Here is an 18,537-nt window from a genome sequence, read left to right as displayed (position 1 = left end):
ACCATATAAAGGGTATGTATAGGGTGCTTTAAAAGTGGCAGCAATCAGATAAGAGAGAATAATTGATGGGCGGTACGTCTTTGCAATCGGGCTAAAGGCCTCATAATCTGGTGTAATTTGAAAAAAGTATGGTAGGCCATAGATTATACATTTAAAAGACCATAAATATTATATAGACAAGAAAACTAAATCAGATTTCACAGAAATTTATAAGGATCTTGTTCACAATAGTAGAGATAAAGTATGTTTAAGGGGAAGGAACTGATAAGAACAAAACAACATGAAAACTGATGTAAGATTTCAGAGATGTCAGAGATTTTAGGGACATTAATATCTTTCCATAACAGATTCTATTAAATAAAAATACCCCCCATATCTAACCCCCGATATAAAACAATTTACATTTAAACAAACCTAAATGGTTATAAAAATCCTTGTGTTTATCTCTTTTGTCCATATATATTTATATTTCACATCTAGCCTTCTCACTTTGGCAAGAGATCTTCAGGAACCAAAACAGGACAAAGAAAGAGAATTATTGCACTCCGCTAAAAAAGAAACGGCTAATTGTTTCTTGGCTTAGAAACAAAAAACAACAAAACAAAACAAAACAAAAACGAGGGGAAAAAAATTATAGAAATGAAAGCGTGGGTGGCTCAGGTGATCATGGGTATTTTGTACAGTAAATCTCAAACTTCCTGCAACACTAAAGCACAGTTATATTCGCTTCAGTACTACTCAATGGACAGCAGCTGTCTCAGACACAGGAAGTGATGTCACAGCTTCTCTATCAGCACAGAGCAGCAAATTGGGGAATACAATTGCATTACAATTGAGAAATGTGAAAGTAAAAAGGCAGATTTTTCAAGTTGTTCTGGCTATCAAGGAAATAAAAGCGCTGTGAACAGGGAGTTGATGAGAGAAGAACAAACGTTCCCTCTTTAAATTACATAAGTCACATGGGAATAGTATCTGGACATTCCAAAGACTGGACACACCTTCTCTATCCCAGAGTCCTGGATGCTGATTGATGAGTGATTCATTCAGGAGTGTCGGACAATGAAATTCCATTTTTTACTTATTCTTTCGCTTTTGATGCGTTTCAGGCTGCCTGCCGTCTCTCTGGCTCGGGCAGGGTCAGAGGTTTAAGGCCAGGGGTGAGAGTCACACGGTGGAGGCGGAGCTAGGCATGCCATGCAGGGTGGTGCTGCTGGGCATGCCACTGATGACATTGAAAATATGTAGCGAATCTGAAAGAGAGCTCTTGGTTCTGCCTTCCACAGCGGAGATCTGATGAAGAGGAGGAGTACAGAGTGAGAAAGAACAGATCAAACTGACTCTTAAATTGTACTTTATTGTTTTTAATGTATGATAAATTGTATGCATTATTACCATCCGATCTACAGAGGCCAGCACAACAGAAAGAGAGAATGAGAATGATGAATATTAAACATGAAACAAACTTGAACCAAACACCTACAAGTGTATATACACTAGCGGCCAAACCATTTGAATTACAATTTTTGCATGTTTTTGAAAGAAGTCTCTAATGCTTACCAAGGCTGCATTTATTTGATAAAAATATTAAAAACAGTAATATTGTGAAATATTGCAGTTTAAAGTAACAGTGTATTATTATTATTTGAATGTATTTTAAAATGTAATTTATTCTTCTTTATTCTCATAAACTGATTTGGTGCTCAAGAAGCATTTTTTATTTTAATCGATGAAAATTGTTTTTGTTGCTTAATATTTTTATGGAAACCATGACACATTACTATTTTTTTCCATTAAAAAAACAAATAAAAAATAATATAGAATAAAAATAAAGACATTTGTAATGTTACCAAAAAAAAAAAAAAAAAAAAAAATCGATTGTTGGTGAACTGTCAAAGAAACCTGAAAAACAGTTTCCACAAAAGATGAAATATTAGGCAGGAAAAACTTTTCAACATTGGTAATAATAAGAACTATTATTAATAATTCAGCACTAAATCAGGATATTAGGACTATTTCTGAAGGATCATGCGAGTGAAAATGTAGCTTTGTCATCACAGGAATAAATTACATTTTAAAATACACTCAAATGGACTATATTTTTTAATTCAGTAAATGCAGCCTGTGAGAGACGACTTATAAAGGCATTAAAATGTTAATTATTCCAATCTTTTGCCAAAATAGACTCAGTATGTTTCTCCTGGCATAAGGAAACACGATGTGCCGCTGTGTATGCTTACCTGTTCATGCATGATGTGTGAAAGCTCTCTGGCCAGATCCTTGTAACTGGCTTTCATCTCATCATGATATTCCTGTTGGTCCTCCTTAATCAGCCTTTCATTCACAGCTAGAGCCTGTCCACATGCCTCAACAAACTGCCTGCATACACAAACACCATATACACACACAGAATAAGAAAGCAGGCGCAGGTGAAGAGATTTTGGAAAGCATTTCAAATGGTGTTTTAAGTACCTGAAGACCTCTTTAAGCTGTTTGACTTTGTTATCTGGGTATTTTTTGGCGAAGGCATCATCAAGGAAAGCTCTGGCATATGCAAGTGGCCCAGCATTGACCTGAAGAGAAAGTATTTTAGGGAAAAAAAGTGATTTACAATCATTTTGTGTGATGTAATGGCAAAAGTGTATTTGGGGGGAAGGTTTGTTGCTCTTGTGAGAGTGAAATGGCTTTAAAAGTCTTAAAAATGTAAAATACAAGGAAGAAAGAAACTAAATAACATCTTAATTGAAATTTAAACATGTCAAACTTGGCGTGATTGTGTGTGTGATTCAATGGAATTGCTTTGTTTCAATACCTAGTGAGGCACTTTATTGTCTGCTCTCTATTGACAGTGATTTTATTGTTAGATGTCATCAAGTGGTTGTATTATTAATCTATAGAATCACTATTTTTAAGTATAGTATATGTAAGTATAGTTTTTTACAATTATATAGTATCGTTTCAAAGTTTGGGGTCAAAAAGAATACAAGTACAAGAATAAAGTAAAAATAGTTATATTGTGAAGTATTATTACAATTCAAAATAGATGATTTCTATTTGAATAAGGGCTGTCAAACTGTTAATCTTTATTAATCACATCCAAAATAAATGTTTTTGTTTACATACTGTAATATATGCATGTGTATGGTGTATTTTTATGTATATATAAATACACATACATGCATGTATATATATTTTTAAATGTTTTGTTTATGTATAAAACAATTACATTTATAGATCGTAAATATATATATATATATATATATATATCTATATATATATCTATATATATATCTATATATATATCTATATATATATATATATCTATATATATATATATATATATATATATATATATATATATATATATATATATATATATATATATATATATATATATTATATATATATATATATATATATATATATATATTATATATATATATTTTTTTATAAATATACATGTATGTTTGTGTATTTATTAGGGGTGTAACGGTTCACAAAATTCACGGTTCGGTTCGATACGATTCACTGGTGTCACGGTTCGGTTCGGTACGGTTCGGTACGTTTTAGATACAGCAAAAAGAAAAAATTGGCAAATAAATTTCCTTGATTTTTAAAAAATGTTTTATTTATTAAAACTAACAAAGTATGTTTTTTGGTTTTTTTTTTTTACATTGAACAACGACAGCTCCTTATAAAAAAAAAAATGAAAATGTTATATTGTTGTAGTAGTTATGAACAAATACAGAGATGTAACTTTTATATGGAACTCTATAACTCTTTATATTGAGTGTGTTTTTATTCAATTGGTTCTCTATAGGGCTTATATTTTTTGGAACAAAGCAGGAATTACGGTCTGGCTAAAATGGGCTTGTGACGGAATATTGTAAGCTAACGGGGCTCAATTACATTAAGCATGTTCTTAAAACCTGCGTTTTCCACTATAGGCGCTCGCTCACTCAGTACGCGCTGAAGGCTCGTTGCAAAATGGCTAAAGGGTCTTTCACACAGGACGCGGTATGCGCGGCGCGGGACCCTGGGCTAAGCGTTGCCCTTTAGATACAACGCGATTTGCGCTGCACTATGCAAAGAGCAAAGTAGGTGGAGTTTTCAAAACTGCCCGTACATACGTTCTATTTATAACAGTTCTTCTATCTAATAATGTGCAGGCCTGTTAATTGTATCGTACTGCTCAGGAAATTCCGAAAAAGTACAGTACTAGTCCATTTTGATTTCCGTGCTTGTTTGGATGCCCCGATCGATTGGTAAAGTGCACCCAAACACCAGACCTGTTGGTTATTGGAGGATCTTCTATTTCTGGTCTGTTAAACGCTTTGGCCACCGCGTACCGTGCATGAACTGCTCGCTCACTCAGGGCGTACTGAGTGAGCGAGCGCCTGACTGAGTAGACTAACATAAGCATATACATTGGTGTTTTTTTCTTCTTCGGGGGTGTCAGGGGCGTTGCCTGTTACGTCGTTTGGGTTATTGGACTACCTTGTTGAACGCATCTCATTATATTTCAAATTTTTTTATTTATTTTCCAAATATAATTAATTATTCCAACGAACCAACGAATGGTTCAATACGAATACGCGTATCGTTACACCCCTAGTATTTATATATACATAATAAATACAGTATGTATGTAAACAAAAACTTTTATTTTGGATAAGATTAATGGTGATTAAACATTCGACAGAACTAATTTGAATATATTTTAAAATGTAATTTATTGTTTAATTTTTAAGTTTAATTTTCAGCAGCCATTACTCCAGTCTTCAGTGTCACATGATCCTTAGGAAATCAGTCCAATTGTCACATACCTGGACTCATTTAGTGTGTTTTTGCCCCTGTGACCCAGTTTCTGTCTTCCGTGTTTGGTTTGATTAGTTCCCAGGTGTGTCTATTCTATTCCTCTTGTGTTCCATGTCCCTGTTAATTTAGTGATTCCATCCACCTGTGTTTCCCTATTATCCTTTGTACTTAAACCTTTTCCTTTCAGTTCAGTTTCGTCGGGTCTACTTGCTACCAACTAACTCACTTGCTACTTGATGCTTACTGGCTATTTACGTGTGTCTACCTCCGTGCTCCATTTGTTGGCTATATTAAAATCCTTATTTCAATTATCCTCTGCTCCGTGTTTCTTCTGGCAGCGTAAACCGTGACAGAAGACCCGACCTAAAAAATGAAAGTATAAAACTGCGTGTTTTTCCCTCCGTTTTGCTTTCATTTTTTCACAGTCTTTTCTTTTCGTAGTTTCTATGGATCCCCTCTATCGCCCCGAATTCCTCATCCTCCTGCTGAAGCAGGAAGGACGTTCTCTCGAGGACCATACCATACGGTTTCTTCTATTAGCTAATTCCACCAGCTACCCGGACGACGCGCTCTGCACCTTCTACAACACCAGCCTGAACTCCAAGTGCAGAGCGTTGACGCCCGAAGATGGTCCTGGGGAGGATTTCGCCGCATTCGTGTAGTGGACTCTGGCGAGAAATGGCTCACCTTTCACCGTCTGCCCCATAGAGGATCTCGCCAGTCCCACTCCCGACCCAGAGACCAGCCAGCCACCATCCCGCCACACGGAGCCAGAGCCCGCTGCAGAGCCCGAGCCATTCACCGACAGGGAGCCGGATCTCGAGAGCGCGACTGACCAGGTGTGTGAGCCGGCAACACCGTGCATCGTGGGACTCCTCGTGGAGATTGAGGGCGTGGAGGAAAGCCCTGCCCACACTCCTGCGACTGAGGGTGAGCTGTATGCAGTCTCTGAAGGTCATATGGAGCAAGTTCTGGATCTGATGGACTGGTCTATGGAGGTAATCCCTAATATTCCTGTTTCTCCGCTGGTTCCGTCCAGCCCTGACTCCCCTGTATACCCTCTCAGTCTTCCACTCCTACCTCCTCCAGTCATTTCCTCTGCTCCATTTCCGCTGGTTCCGCCCAGCCCTGAGTTTTCTGTTTCTCCGCTGGTTCCGCCCAGCTCTGAATTTTGTTTCTCCGCTGGTTCTGCCCAGCCCTGAATTTTCTGTTTCTCCGCTGGTTCCGCCCAGCCCTGAATCTTCTGTCTCTCCGCTGGTTCCGCCCAGCCCTGAATCTTCTGTGTCTCCGCTGGTTCCGCCCAGCTCTGAATCTTCTGTGTGTCTGCTGGTTCCGCCCAGCTCTGAATCTTCTGTATCTCCGGTGTTCCCTCCCGGCCTCCCTCTCCCACCTCCTCCAGGACCTGCTGGTCCCTCTGCTCCACTTTCGCTGGTTCTGTCCAGCCCTGATCCTCCTGTCCTTCCTCCCATCCTTCTCCTCTCTCCTCCTCCTAGACCAGCCAGTTCCTCGTCATCCCTGCTGGTGCCAGTCAGTCCCGCAGCTCACCCTCAGTCCGCGCCATCGGGGTGCGATGGTTCGCCGCTGGACTGCCAGTCTCCAGCTCCGCCTTGGCGCGTTAAGGCCCTGTTTCCGCCTCCAGCCTCCGAGCCCTGGACTCCTCCTTGGTCCTTCGACCCAGCGGCTCCGCCTTGGCTCTTAGCTCCCTCGTCTCCAACGTGGCCTGTCATCCCACCTGCTCCACTGGGCTCCCTTGTCCCTCCGGCTCCACATTGGTCAGTCGTCGACCATCCGCCGCCTCGGGACTCCACTCCTCTGGTTCCACCTCGTCACTCCATCCCTCCGGCTCTGTCAGGCTCCTCCTTCCCTCCGGTTCCACCTCCATCCTCGGTCACTCCGGCTCCACAGCGGTCTGCCAGGACCCCGCCTCCGCCTTGGTCGCCTGAGCCTTCTGCTCCACCTAGGCCCTCCGGATCCTCGACGTCACCCTGGCTCTGCGGCTGTGCTGCTCCATCTTGGGCTGTGCTGCTCCATCTGTCGGCCCCCTGGTGTCGTCGACCCCCTCCTTCACCATGGCTCCTCCCGCCGTCGACTCCACCTTGGATCTCCGTCCTGGCTGGTCTCTGGTGGGCCATCTGGCTCCTCCTGCTCCTGGCTCCTCCCTCCGTCTCCTCCCTGCCTCCTTCCTCCGTGGTCCCTGTCTGCTGGCCCCCTCCTGGGAGTCTGTCCTCCACCGGAACCTCCTCCCAAGTTCCCACACACGCCTCCCTTGGTTGTTTCTACGGTGCGAGGACGCACCTACTGGGAGGGGGGAGTACTGTCACATACCTGGACTCATTTAGTGTGTTTTTACCCCTGTGACCCAGTTTCTGTCTTCCGTGTTTGGTTTGATTAGTTCCCAGGTGTGTCTATTCTATTCCTCTTGTGTTCCATGTCCCTGTTAATTTAGTGATTCCATCCACCTGTGTTTCCCTATTATCCTTTGTACTTAAACCTTTTCCTTTCCGTTCAGTTTCGTCGGGGCTACTTGCTACTTGCTACCAACTAACTCACTCGCTACTTGATGCTTACTGGCTATTTACGTGTGTCTACCTCCGTGCTCCATTTGTTGGATATATTAAAAGCCTTATTTCACTTATCCTCTGCTCCGTGTTTCTTCTGGCAGCGTAAACCGTGACACCAATACACTGATTTGGTGTCCATAAATTTTGTATTAACAATAATTTTTTTTGTTGAAACCATGATACATTTTATCTCCGGATTCTTTGATTAATTGAAGAATAAATAAACAATCGCTTCAAAAGAAACTTTTTAAAATTAAATCACGAGTGTCTTTACTCTTATCCATGCTGAATATAGGGCATTCTTTCAAAAAGAAAAGAAAATCTTACAGACCCCAAACATTTGAATGTATTGCAAGTTTTTAAGTAGCTCTAGAAAATCTGATAAATAATAGGACGTTTTCCTGGTAAAAATAAAATGTCACCATGGATCAGTATTCCTGCCACTTGATTTGTTTTATTTTATCCTTTAATTAACTGCAACCTTAAAATATTACATTATATAAGATTTTATAAACATACAAAGCATATAGAAATATAGAAATAAATATTATAATGGAACATTTTGATCAAAATAAACTTTTCTATTGATAATTTTAAGTACTGAATACAATTACTTTTTTTTTTTTTTTTTTTTTAAACAGATCTTGTATGTCAATATCAATGTAATTTTTCATTAAGCTCATTGGAGTGCATTCTGGGATTAAATAAGATGTTGCTTTGCCTGAAAAAAAACCTAAACACAGAATAACTTTTTTATTAACATTGCTTGTTTTTTGTAAAGGGCTCTACATCATGATGCATAAAATGTTGGTTAAGTTGCTTTTGTAACAGAACAATGAAGTGTTTATATGTGTGTCTCACACACACACACACACACACACACACACAACACACCTGTACACTAATGCTTCCCTGCAGCTTAAGTTGCAGGCGGATCATGTCAACTTCACTGGTTGCACAGAGGGCTCTGAGTTCTGCCACCTTCCCGCTCATCTCATCTATGGCCACCTCGATGGGACTAAGGTCTGTGTGGTGCTGATACATCACTGCTATGCGCTTCTTTACATATGGGAAACAGTGTGTAGCTGAAACAGAGGAATTGGAAAAGAAAGAGCACATACTGTAGACATTAAGTGAATTCAGTACTACGTTTCGAGAAGGAGGGGCAAAAGAAGAACAAACACATTAAGGTCCCAGCTGAAATATACCCATGTCTGTGAAGTAATCAGGATTTATATTCCGTGCAGATTGCACACCTCGAAACTGTGAAAAGTGGTTTATTTAGAACACACTCTAAGAAGGTCATTCTGCCTCAGTGGCCAGATCTGATCTGAAAGTTTATCAGACGATGAAGATCACTGTTCAACTTTGAAATTTCCTGGTTGCTTATATAACACTAAACAACACTTAACTTGAAAAGATCAGGGTGTACAGTGTTAATACAGGAAGTACTCACTTAAATGTGATCATTAAAGATTAGTGATCAAAGAATAGCTGGGTAAATAAATGTATTATGCCATATAGAGGCCAAGGATATATGCTTATTAAATCATATTTCCGTGTCTAGAAGTGCATTTATGTAATGAACATGATAAACCAGTGATTATTTTATTAAAAGATTATTTTTGAAAAAGAAATTAACAAAAAATTATAGTAAAGAATAAAGCTATTCATCACTACTGAGATTTAATTGCTAATATAAGCACCAAAAAACATTCTGAAGTATCATGTGACACTGAAGGCTGGATTACTGACAGTTTCAAAGAAATATATATATATATATATATATATATATATATATATATATATATATATATATATTTATATGTTGTTTTACATTTTAATAATAATATATATATATATATATATATATATATAATATAACATTATTATGTGAATCCTGAATATAAATATACACACACACACACACACACACACACATCTGAAAATAATGAATACATACAGTATCGTGGCTCAAAGAGCTTTCAAATCAAATTTGGAGAAAAAAAATTCCAGATTCCAATTTTAAAAAGTGTTTTTTAAAATTAATTATGAAAATATATTATCAGGCTTGCATGCCTAATAAAACATTCAACTCTTTGCTAAACCATGTTAATTCTTGCTGATCTGGTTGCAGTTTCTTTTTCAGATGTACTCTACTTGCTATTACTGTACTACGGAACTAGAAAACCATCATCATACCACTACATATGATTTATTAGCATGGCTAAAATGGAAACGCAGCTGGAACTATTTCTCAACATGATCAGAACCGTTCGGCCAGATGGCAAAAAAGCAGAGACATGAAGGTTTTATTGTAAATGAGGTTTTGTGGTCTAAAAACAGAAATCTACACATTCACTTCTTTTTTATATGTATTCTTTGTATTCACAACAGTAACTGTGATAGTGATAGTGATCACTCACTGGTGAGCACCGTCCTTCGTTTACACTGTTCCTCGACCCCGCCGTGCCTCTTTCCTGACTCTGTGAATGGCGTCTCAAACACAAAACGGCGAATGTTGTGGCTTCTCTCAAAGTCAGTTTTCCTCTCTTCCAGCTCCTTTTCCTCTAGATACGGTGTCACGTGTGTCACCTGGATGTAGGCAAACTTTGCCTCCAGATCTTTAGGGTTCACCTGAGACAGATGAGATGTGATATACAACAGTGGGAGGAGACCAGTAAAATGCTGATAAAACATGAATAAACAGAATTCTTGTCTGTAAGTGCACTGGGGTCAAGGTGTGACTGGAAAATCCACATATCAGGAGGTCTATTGTCAAAACTGATCGCATCTATGGTGTATTACTCTTCTTGTAAGTGTATGTGTGTGTGTGTTTGTGTATGCACTGTAAAACTTATTCTAGGATCAAGTAGATAATCATGATACAGCTTTTCTATTATACTATTTAAGATATACTCCAACAAGCATAGCAGGTGACCTGTATTCATTTTTAGTGCAAATAAACATACACCAATATTTCCTTACATGCTAAAGTGCATAAGTACTTAATATGCTAACATAATCTGATTGGTTGCCGGTTTCATTTACACTGAAATTAAACACTGTTGTCTTGTAATGTCATGATGAGTTTGTTCAATACAAAATTTATGAAGTTGTTTAACTTGTTGTTATTAATATATTCCATATGTTGTATTTCATGCATTTTTTTCTGATGAGTGTTTGCGTGATGAGCATTCGTCACATCACATGGTGCTATTGTCAACAAGCACTTTGCTCTCTATGACATAAGCATTTGTCATAGAAATGTACATAAGATGAGGGATTTTCAAATTTTTAAAGACAACTGACTCTCAAATATGTAATATTTTGCTATAGTTTTTAAGAACTTTTCTGCATGGATGGATACAACACAACTGTACTGAACAACTTGTTGCATTTTTCTTTTTAATTGGGTGATAACAACTTGACAATGTAAGCAATTCAAAGTGTATCCTTCATTTTTAAAGCGATTCTCTCTCTCTCTCTCTCTCTCTCTATATATATATATATATATATATATATATATATATATAAAAATACATTCATTCTTTGGCATTCAAATGGCAAAGAATTTTGGGATCCAAACAACATTTGAGCCAACTGACTTCAATTGTATGAGATTTCTAAAAATTTCTCAAAATTAAGAAGTTTTAAAACATCTAGAAGTTGACTAAATGATGACCACTTTTTTATTTTGGGGTAAATCATTTTAAGTCTTATAAACATCAAATTTAAAGTGTACATGTGTGCAAGTGTAATCTGTGCACGTGTGTTCAGATTATACATGATTGTCTGAGCTTTTTACCTAGTCATAGAATACTGATGAAATATGAGTGTGCATTTTCTCACCCTTCCAGAGTCCTGGATCATTTTGACATTCTCTTGGCCAAATTTGTCTGAGTAAAGTTTGAGGAGACGCTGGGAAATCTCTGAGAGTGGAGTGAATTTTGGTTCTTTATAGATATATTCCTTTCCATCCTCATCTTCAAAGAAACCCTGAAATAAACAACATTTCAATCACAAGTTGTGTGAAATATTAATACACTGTTAGTGTTGTTAATGTACAGCCAACAAAATCTGGTTTCAAGTTTCAAGTTTGATATTTAAATTGTCTTAAAAACCTCAAACATATTCAGGATTTCAAAGTAAACTTAACACACCATGGCAGAGCTCAGACTATCAATATCTTGTCTCCTGCAAATCATAGAATTCATGTTTATCTATATTTAATCAGTGATATATTTTATTCTCTGTAGTCCAACATAGACACTTTTGTGACATCAGCACTTAAGCAGCACACAAAGCTTTCACTGTGTTTTTGTTGAAACAGCTCAAACCATAAAATCTCATGGTTTCTGTGAGGTTAATGTGCACAGCGTATAGCGAAAGAGCTCTCTAAGTGTTGGCTAGCTCATTTTTTATGGTCCAAACCCATTCAAAAATGGCTTCCACAGTAAACAAAGAGTCAGAGTGCTGTCTATATCAAAGAAATGACAGGATGTACAGATGAGAGGATTTATGCATTTAAAGATTCATGTAGGATGCTAGCAGCTCATGGAAAAAGGCTCTTTCTAATCCAAAGGCATTATGCAAGCAGACAAACAAGCAGTTGTTTAGTGAGACTATTATGGTCAAAACAAAACTTGCCTGAGAATGAGTAAGAAAGCACAAACACACACAGACAGCTCACAACAACACTTACCGCAGCCTTAGGAAAGAAAAGAGAGCAGAAAAGATTGATTAACCGAGACCCACAATGCTTTACATATGCTTTAAACAAGACTTTGGCTATCATGCAGAGAATATTATCATGCATACGGGAACGTCTCCTCTCCAGTATTAAAGAGGTCACATCATACATTTTAATTATACAATTGTAATTTTAATGTGTGTTTATTTTCTGTCTAAAACATTCAAAATTAGTTCTTTGGTTACCATTTTTCACCTTCTCTATAACACCTATCTTGAGTTAACACCAAAAACAAAGCAAATATTTGCACTGCATTACTCGCGGGATGTTTATTGTCACTTAAAACGTTATGTGAAAAACATTATGTGTGCTCTCCTGCATATTCTGAAACAACTGGACGTGTCAATAACCTCTTTGCTGATTGGCTGTCTGTCACATGGGTCGTTGTATAAAGACACACAAAGATGAAGATGAAGGCAAATAGGTAATATTTAATAAATCCAATAAATTGCTAAATTTCAACTCGAGCGGTAAATTTGCATAATGCTGTCACATTTGTCTGGACTCTTTGTGATTCCGTCAGTTCATAAAGACAGTTACTGTTCCTAAATGATTCAGCTGTTCAAACGAATCAATTGAATGAATTGAATGAAACAGTAACTGTCTTTATGAACTGATGGAAACACAAAGAGTCCAGACAAATGTGATTGCGACAGCATTATGCAAATTTTCCGCTCTAGTTGAAATTTTGCAACTTGATTGAGAAAAATATTGCGTGTACACGGTAATCGCATTGCCCAGTGCGAATTCTCGTCTATTGGCCTCTTTGCATATGTAATCTGCTTAAGCAAATCATACAATTCACTTTTGGTGTGCACAAAGAAGACTGTTTCAGGGCAAGTTTACTGATAAACAAATAAGCATTCTTCATTATACCATTTTGTGGCGTTTAGATTTTTTTTCTACAGACATCCAATAGTTTTGCAGCTCCATTTCAATAGATGGTCCCATAGGTTTTGAACAATAAAATCAAAGTATGTTTTCATAATACACAAAACCTTTTCTCAGCTTGATACCTCATGATTTTACCTCTTTCAAATAAAATACAGTTATTTTGTTGCTCAATCCTCAGTCAAACTGTCTGTGTTAGCTAGACTAGTTGAAACCACTGCACCACCTCATTGTCTCACCTGGCCAAAAAATGCCACTCTGAAGAAGGTCCCTAGAAGCCTCTTTCCAGAATGCATCACTTCCATTACTTTAGTGTAAGCCCGATGTAATGTGTCATACAGGTGGGCCAGTTTCTAGACAAAAGCACAAAAATACATTCATACTGTACAAATGTTGTACATACTGTATTTCTGACAAATGTAAATGCTGAATTTCCAATGACACATAAAACGTATGTGTGTGCACCTCAAAGTCTCTGCGTTGTTCATAAATTGGAATTATGAGTTTGTAGATATCTGAAATAAGTTCATAACGCTCAGCTTTCCATAAACCATCAGCACAAGCTTCCAACAACTCCATCAGCACCTCCTGCAGATATACATGCATATGTATTTACATAGATTAATGTGCAATACTGCATTTCAACATTAATGCATTAATCCAGGTACAGCAAACTTATCACCACTCTCTCAACAAGCTGTGCTACAGACAAAACTGCTGTTCTAACTGGACAAAGTCCAACAGCAGAGATGATCTATTATCACAAGTGTAAGCACTGAACAACATGTAAATGTTACACAAAGAGTTCATTAAACATGCAAACTGATTACTGGTATTCATTATCTCATTATCTGGACTTCCTTTACTAACACACCCACTGGAAAGGGGCAATTGGTACTGATTAGATAAGAAATCTTAGAACATTTTCTACCATGGATTATTACTGATGTTATAAAAGAGAGTTTTGAATTCATTCCAGTGCTGATGCAGAGTCATTATATAAAAGAGTGGCAGGATTAAGAGGCTGTGATCAATGTTTGTGGCTATATATTAGGGCTGTAAATCTTTGGGTAGACAGCTTTTCGATTCGATTCACGATTTATAAGTTTTTGATTCGATTCAAGAAAGTTTTTTGCAAATTTAGAATGGTCCAGTTCAATTCAATTCAATTTGATTCGATTTTGTATTCTTTAAGTGCATTCACAGGATTATTTAAATGCTTCCCCTAAATTCTTTAAATGCTTAGTTAGGGGGCAAATTACACAGCAGCCTTTATGGATAGAAAACCATAGGTAAGAGAAAGAAAAGAAGAAACACTTTTGTCCATTGTTGGATGATAGTGTAATGGTGCTTTTGTATGACATGGCATATGTAAATATTTATGCAAGCCAAGATTTTAAAAAATAGCTTTAAAATATTATGTATAGGTTAACATTTTGCGCATAGCTCAAACAACTAGGGGCGTAGCCATCATTTCAGAAGTGACAGAAATGTAAAATAATTTTATGTATTATTACAATTATAGATATTTTTTACAAGGAATTATATTCTTATCTATTACATTGAATTTGCTATAAGAAAACTAAATAGCTGGACAATAATCAATAATTATTTTCATAATGTCAATTTTATGATTGTTTTATATCATACAAACAATTAAATTTTCGGCACAGAATAAGGTAGAAAATAAAATGTATAGTTTCTGTACTGTAATAAATGATATGTCAATTAGCACTGCATCATTTATAAATGTTATTTATATATTGTGTTTATTGTTTCAGTTCATTCAGATTTTTATTCAGATTAGCTGCAGATATAGTCTGGCACGTCTCAAGTTCTATAAACGCGAGATCACTTCTCTTTCAGGGTGAAAACGTATTCATCTTATTTTTATAAAATGAAATGCTATAGTATTTAAATTTTCCTCTCTATCAGCAAGTGATGACTCTGAAAGAAAACGCCCCTCGATGTCTGTTTGCTAAAGCAACGAACACTACTTTCATGCACCTGATTATCAGATAAATCTTGCACTCTTATTTTAAGGTTGTCGTAAATGCTGTGGTTTCCTTTGTACATTTGGTTCAACAACATTGTTTTATTTATCATTCAATGGAACTGTGCATAGGTGCATTTCTGCTCCATCTATGCAATAAGTACCAGCTTTCGACTGCTCAGGTAATAGCGTCGGTAAGATGCCGAGAGCCATTGAAAAACTACAAAACAGTAAAACTACTTCACTTTAGCATTACTGGCCACGTCAGGGTTTGTAATCGATGCATCGATAAAACGAGTGAATCATAACACCTCTACATATATAAATGTGATCAGGAGCGAGCTGGTCTGAACCTCATTGAAGTGAACGTCCTGCATGCCCACATCCTCCATCATGGCTGCCTCCTCATCAATGTTGGGTGTGATCACACAAAATGCTGAGCAGCCCTGCCGGAACATTCCTGCCAAGGAGAAGGAATAGTAAGCAGAACAGGTGAAAGCAGATTCAATAAACTGCAAAACCGTTTTTTTTAAATCAGGCATTTGGACACTGGTATGAAGGGAAACATCACATCTCAAGATCTCCCCTGTAAATAATGTTAACACAGCATAAAATGAATATGTTTTTGTGCATACATGTGTTCATTTTCTTGACCCTGCATTAATATTGCTCTTATCACAAATAGAGATTACCTCCTATAAAAGAAATTCACAAAGAACACCAGATTGCAAAATACAGATGAACCTTGAACCAGATGGCTTTATAAATCTGTCTCTGTCTCTGTGTGTGCGTGCATTCAAGCATGGAAAGAAAATGTTAAATCAACTTTCATCTCAATACAATTTTTTTAAAGATTTATTACATTGACCAAACTTATTCATATATGATGAACTGTATCTCATGCATTGTTACTTCTGTATTTAATGCTTGCTTTTACAAGCCATATTTGTTCAAAATGTAAAGTAATTTACATAAATAGATCACAAACCGTGTTCAATAATGCACATATCCACTCTAGGGGGCATATTTTGCTTATTGATCTAAAGAAAAAGTTCATTTCTGACACCAAACTACATTGCAAACTATATTTACTGTGCCTCCTAGTGGACTCCTCACCTTTCCTCTTCAGGTACTCAGCCACAAGAGCTGCCACATGCACGTAACACATTGCTGCCTATAGAAAAAAAAAAGCCCTTGATGAAGTCATTGATGTTATGTTATCCACCATTGTTTTACTATACAAGACAAACTGATGCTGAATAAATAGTTAAACTCAAATACTGAGTGAAAAAAGTTACAAATATGAGTAACAGGATGAGTTTAACATAATTCAGTTAATTAAGTTTTAGTTTTAAGGACCCCTTAATTTATTAGTTAGCATAATATGGCCAGCTTGCCTCAGACAGATCTCCATTCTTCACATGGATTTTGGCCATACTATCCAGCCAGGTTTTGCGCAGCTCAGGGGTGCTGGTGTAGGATTTGGCCAGGCTGTACTGAAGGTCCACCAGCATCTCTGGGTCTTTTTCATGTTCCTTCATCTGCTCAGTGGCCATCAGTACAGTGCGGATCCGCTTGGTCAGGTCCTTCACATCTGAGGGGAAAGCAGTGTGCTAGAAGAACAGGAAGAGAGAGTGCAGGATAGGCCAAAAGTCAATCGTGATTTGAATATGAAAAACTGGTGATTTACTTGAATTTATAATTTTCAATGTTACTCTGACATCCATACTTAACATTTATGTTTTTAATATATGCTTTCTTAAGGCTAGAATACACTATATGACTTTTGCCCCAGTTTTCTGTGTGGAGCTGATGTTACAGTCATGGCCAGTGTTTTGATTCTGGGCACTCAGGTTTGAACAAATTCATAGAAAATCACCTACCTGTATGATTTCAGAGGATAAAGTCTGCAAGTGATAATGCTTAGTAAATTGTTCAGAAATTAAAAGTTGTGTAGGGTATTCCAGCATTTACTCAGCAAGCAACCTAAAGTATAATAATATGTATTTTGTATATAGTGTATTTCAAATTTTACCTTTACAGTTTTATCACTGTTAGCACAATTATTAATGATGGACAGTGACTGCTGGAACCGTGTCCCTCCAATCCCAATGACATCAGCAATCAGCTGACTCACGGCAATCACCACCTGAGAAAAAAATGTTTTTTAGGTAAAAAAGGGCCAGTAAAGATTGCAAAAGGGCTCTCTAGATCAGTGGTTCTCAACCAAGAGGCCTGGGACCCCCTAGGGGGCCTCATCAATCTTCCAAGGGGGTAACAAGATGACTTAATATTATTTAAAAAAATATGTGATGGACACTTCTGGCATTTATTTGACCCCCTTTCAACCTCTTATCCCTCTCTTGCCTGCAAGTGTGTGCGGACAAAGGACTTCCTGCCGTTGTACTCAAAGTTGCTCTTCATGAGGAAATAGAGCAGGTGGGCGGCATCACTGCGTATGGAGCTCAGTTTGGAATTACAGCACTTCAGGATCTCATAGCACAAGCAAGCACACATATCAGCCCGTCCATCAAAAAATGTACAGGGAAACTGAGAAAGACAGAAAAAGACATGGAGAGTTGGATGAACAACACAATTATGTGTTCATCATGTCTACACTTATTTTGGACATTTAATTAACCAATTATTTGATCTCAAAACTAAATTCATTGGCGGGAAGCATAAATTGACTGATATTTTGATGAATATAGCCACCTGCTTCCACAGTATTTTTTTCCTACTGTGGAAGTCAATTGCTACCAGTAACTGTCTGGATACCAAAACTCTTCAAAATATATATATTTTTGTGTTCAACAGAAGAAAGAATCTCATAAAGGGTTGGAACAACTTAAGGGTAAGTAAATGATGGCAGAATTTTCATTTTTGGGTGAACTAAGGCGCTGGTTAGAAAAAATATCAGAAGATATTGTACTTTGCTAACTATTTTGCTTGTTTGATTCCCAAATAAACCTTTTCTATCTGTAAACTGTCTGATTTCTTTGCATTATTTGTGGTCTCAGTATGTTCCGAATGTCTTTGTATTGAAAAGGGTCTTTTTGAGGATTTTCTCCTGTCATATCCCATGAATCAACAGTGAAGGTGGCTTGAAAATACCTTGAAAATGAAGGTACGCAGGGAGGTGAAGACCTGCTTCAGTGCTGTCTCTGACTGGGGGATCTGAAGGAAACAGAGGTGCACCTGGAAAACCTTCTTCATCAGTGGGTTATGACCCAAATCTGCACACAGCTGAGTCTGTAGATACAAGGTTTAATATGAAAGTGCTCCAAGAAGGAACTGAACTTTGACTTGTACTAATAAAAACACACTTCCACTTGTTGTCTTTACCTTAAAGCCCATAATGAAAACACTGAGTGTGTCCAGCACAGTCAAGCACACCTCCGTTGAGACGTTAGCCTCCAGGAGACACGTGTCAGCATCACCATGGCAATACGCTGGAGGAGAAAGAGGAAAAGAAAGATCATATCATTTAATAACTATAATGAACAGAAGTGAAATAAGCTGCT

General features: G+C 37.5%; 1 protein-coding gene across 6 annotated transcripts in view; it reads right to left on the bottom strand.

Moving 5' to 3' along the window:
- Nucleotides 1-191: 191 nt before the first annotated feature.
- The window catches only part of LOC113050802 (dedicator of cytokinesis protein 9-like), a 123,954-nt gene continuing 105,608 nt past the window's right edge, over nt 192-18,537 (bottom strand). For 4 of the 6 annotated variants that reach the window (XM_026214117.1, XM_026214111.1, XM_026214113.1 and 1 more), the window contains exons 39-54: nt 18,359-18,465; nt 18,128-18,265; nt 17,381-17,563; nt 17,049-17,162; nt 16,411-16,626; nt 16,130-16,187; nt 15,367-15,473; nt 13,486-13,608; nt 13,260-13,373; nt 12,082-12,087; nt 11,229-11,375; nt 9,803-10,013; nt 8,271-8,461; nt 2,470-2,570; nt 2,238-2,376; nt 192-1,290 (exon numbers count right to left, since the gene is read on the bottom strand). In XM_026214117.1, the coding sequence (XP_026069902.1) occupies nt 1,165-1,290; nt 2,238-2,376; nt 2,470-2,570; nt 8,271-8,461; nt 9,803-10,013; nt 11,229-11,375; nt 12,082-12,087; nt 13,260-13,373; nt 13,486-13,608; nt 15,367-15,473; nt 16,130-16,187; nt 16,411-16,626; nt 17,049-17,162; nt 17,381-17,563; nt 18,128-18,265; nt 18,359-18,465 (2,081 nt within the window). In that variant the 3' untranslated portion in view covers nt 192-1,164. Of the gene's footprint in view, nt 1,401-2,237; nt 2,377-2,469; nt 2,571-8,270; nt 8,462-9,802; nt 10,014-11,228; nt 11,376-12,081; nt 12,088-13,259; nt 13,374-13,485; nt 13,609-15,366; nt 15,474-16,129; nt 16,188-16,410; nt 16,627-17,048; nt 17,163-17,380; nt 17,564-18,127; nt 18,266-18,358; nt 18,466-18,537 lie in introns of all 6 variants that reach the window. The other 2 variants (XM_026214116.1, XM_026214115.1) reach the window with 2 other exon arrangements.

Source organism: Carassius auratus, chromosome 31 (assembly GCF_003368295.1).
Source record: "Carassius auratus strain Wakin chromosome 31, ASM336829v1, whole genome shotgun sequence".
Taxonomy (NCBI): domain Eukaryota; kingdom Metazoa; phylum Chordata; class Actinopteri; order Cypriniformes; family Cyprinidae; genus Carassius; species Carassius auratus.
The sequence above is the reverse complement of the archived record's forward strand: the minus strand, read 5'-3'. Positions and strand labels throughout refer to the sequence as shown.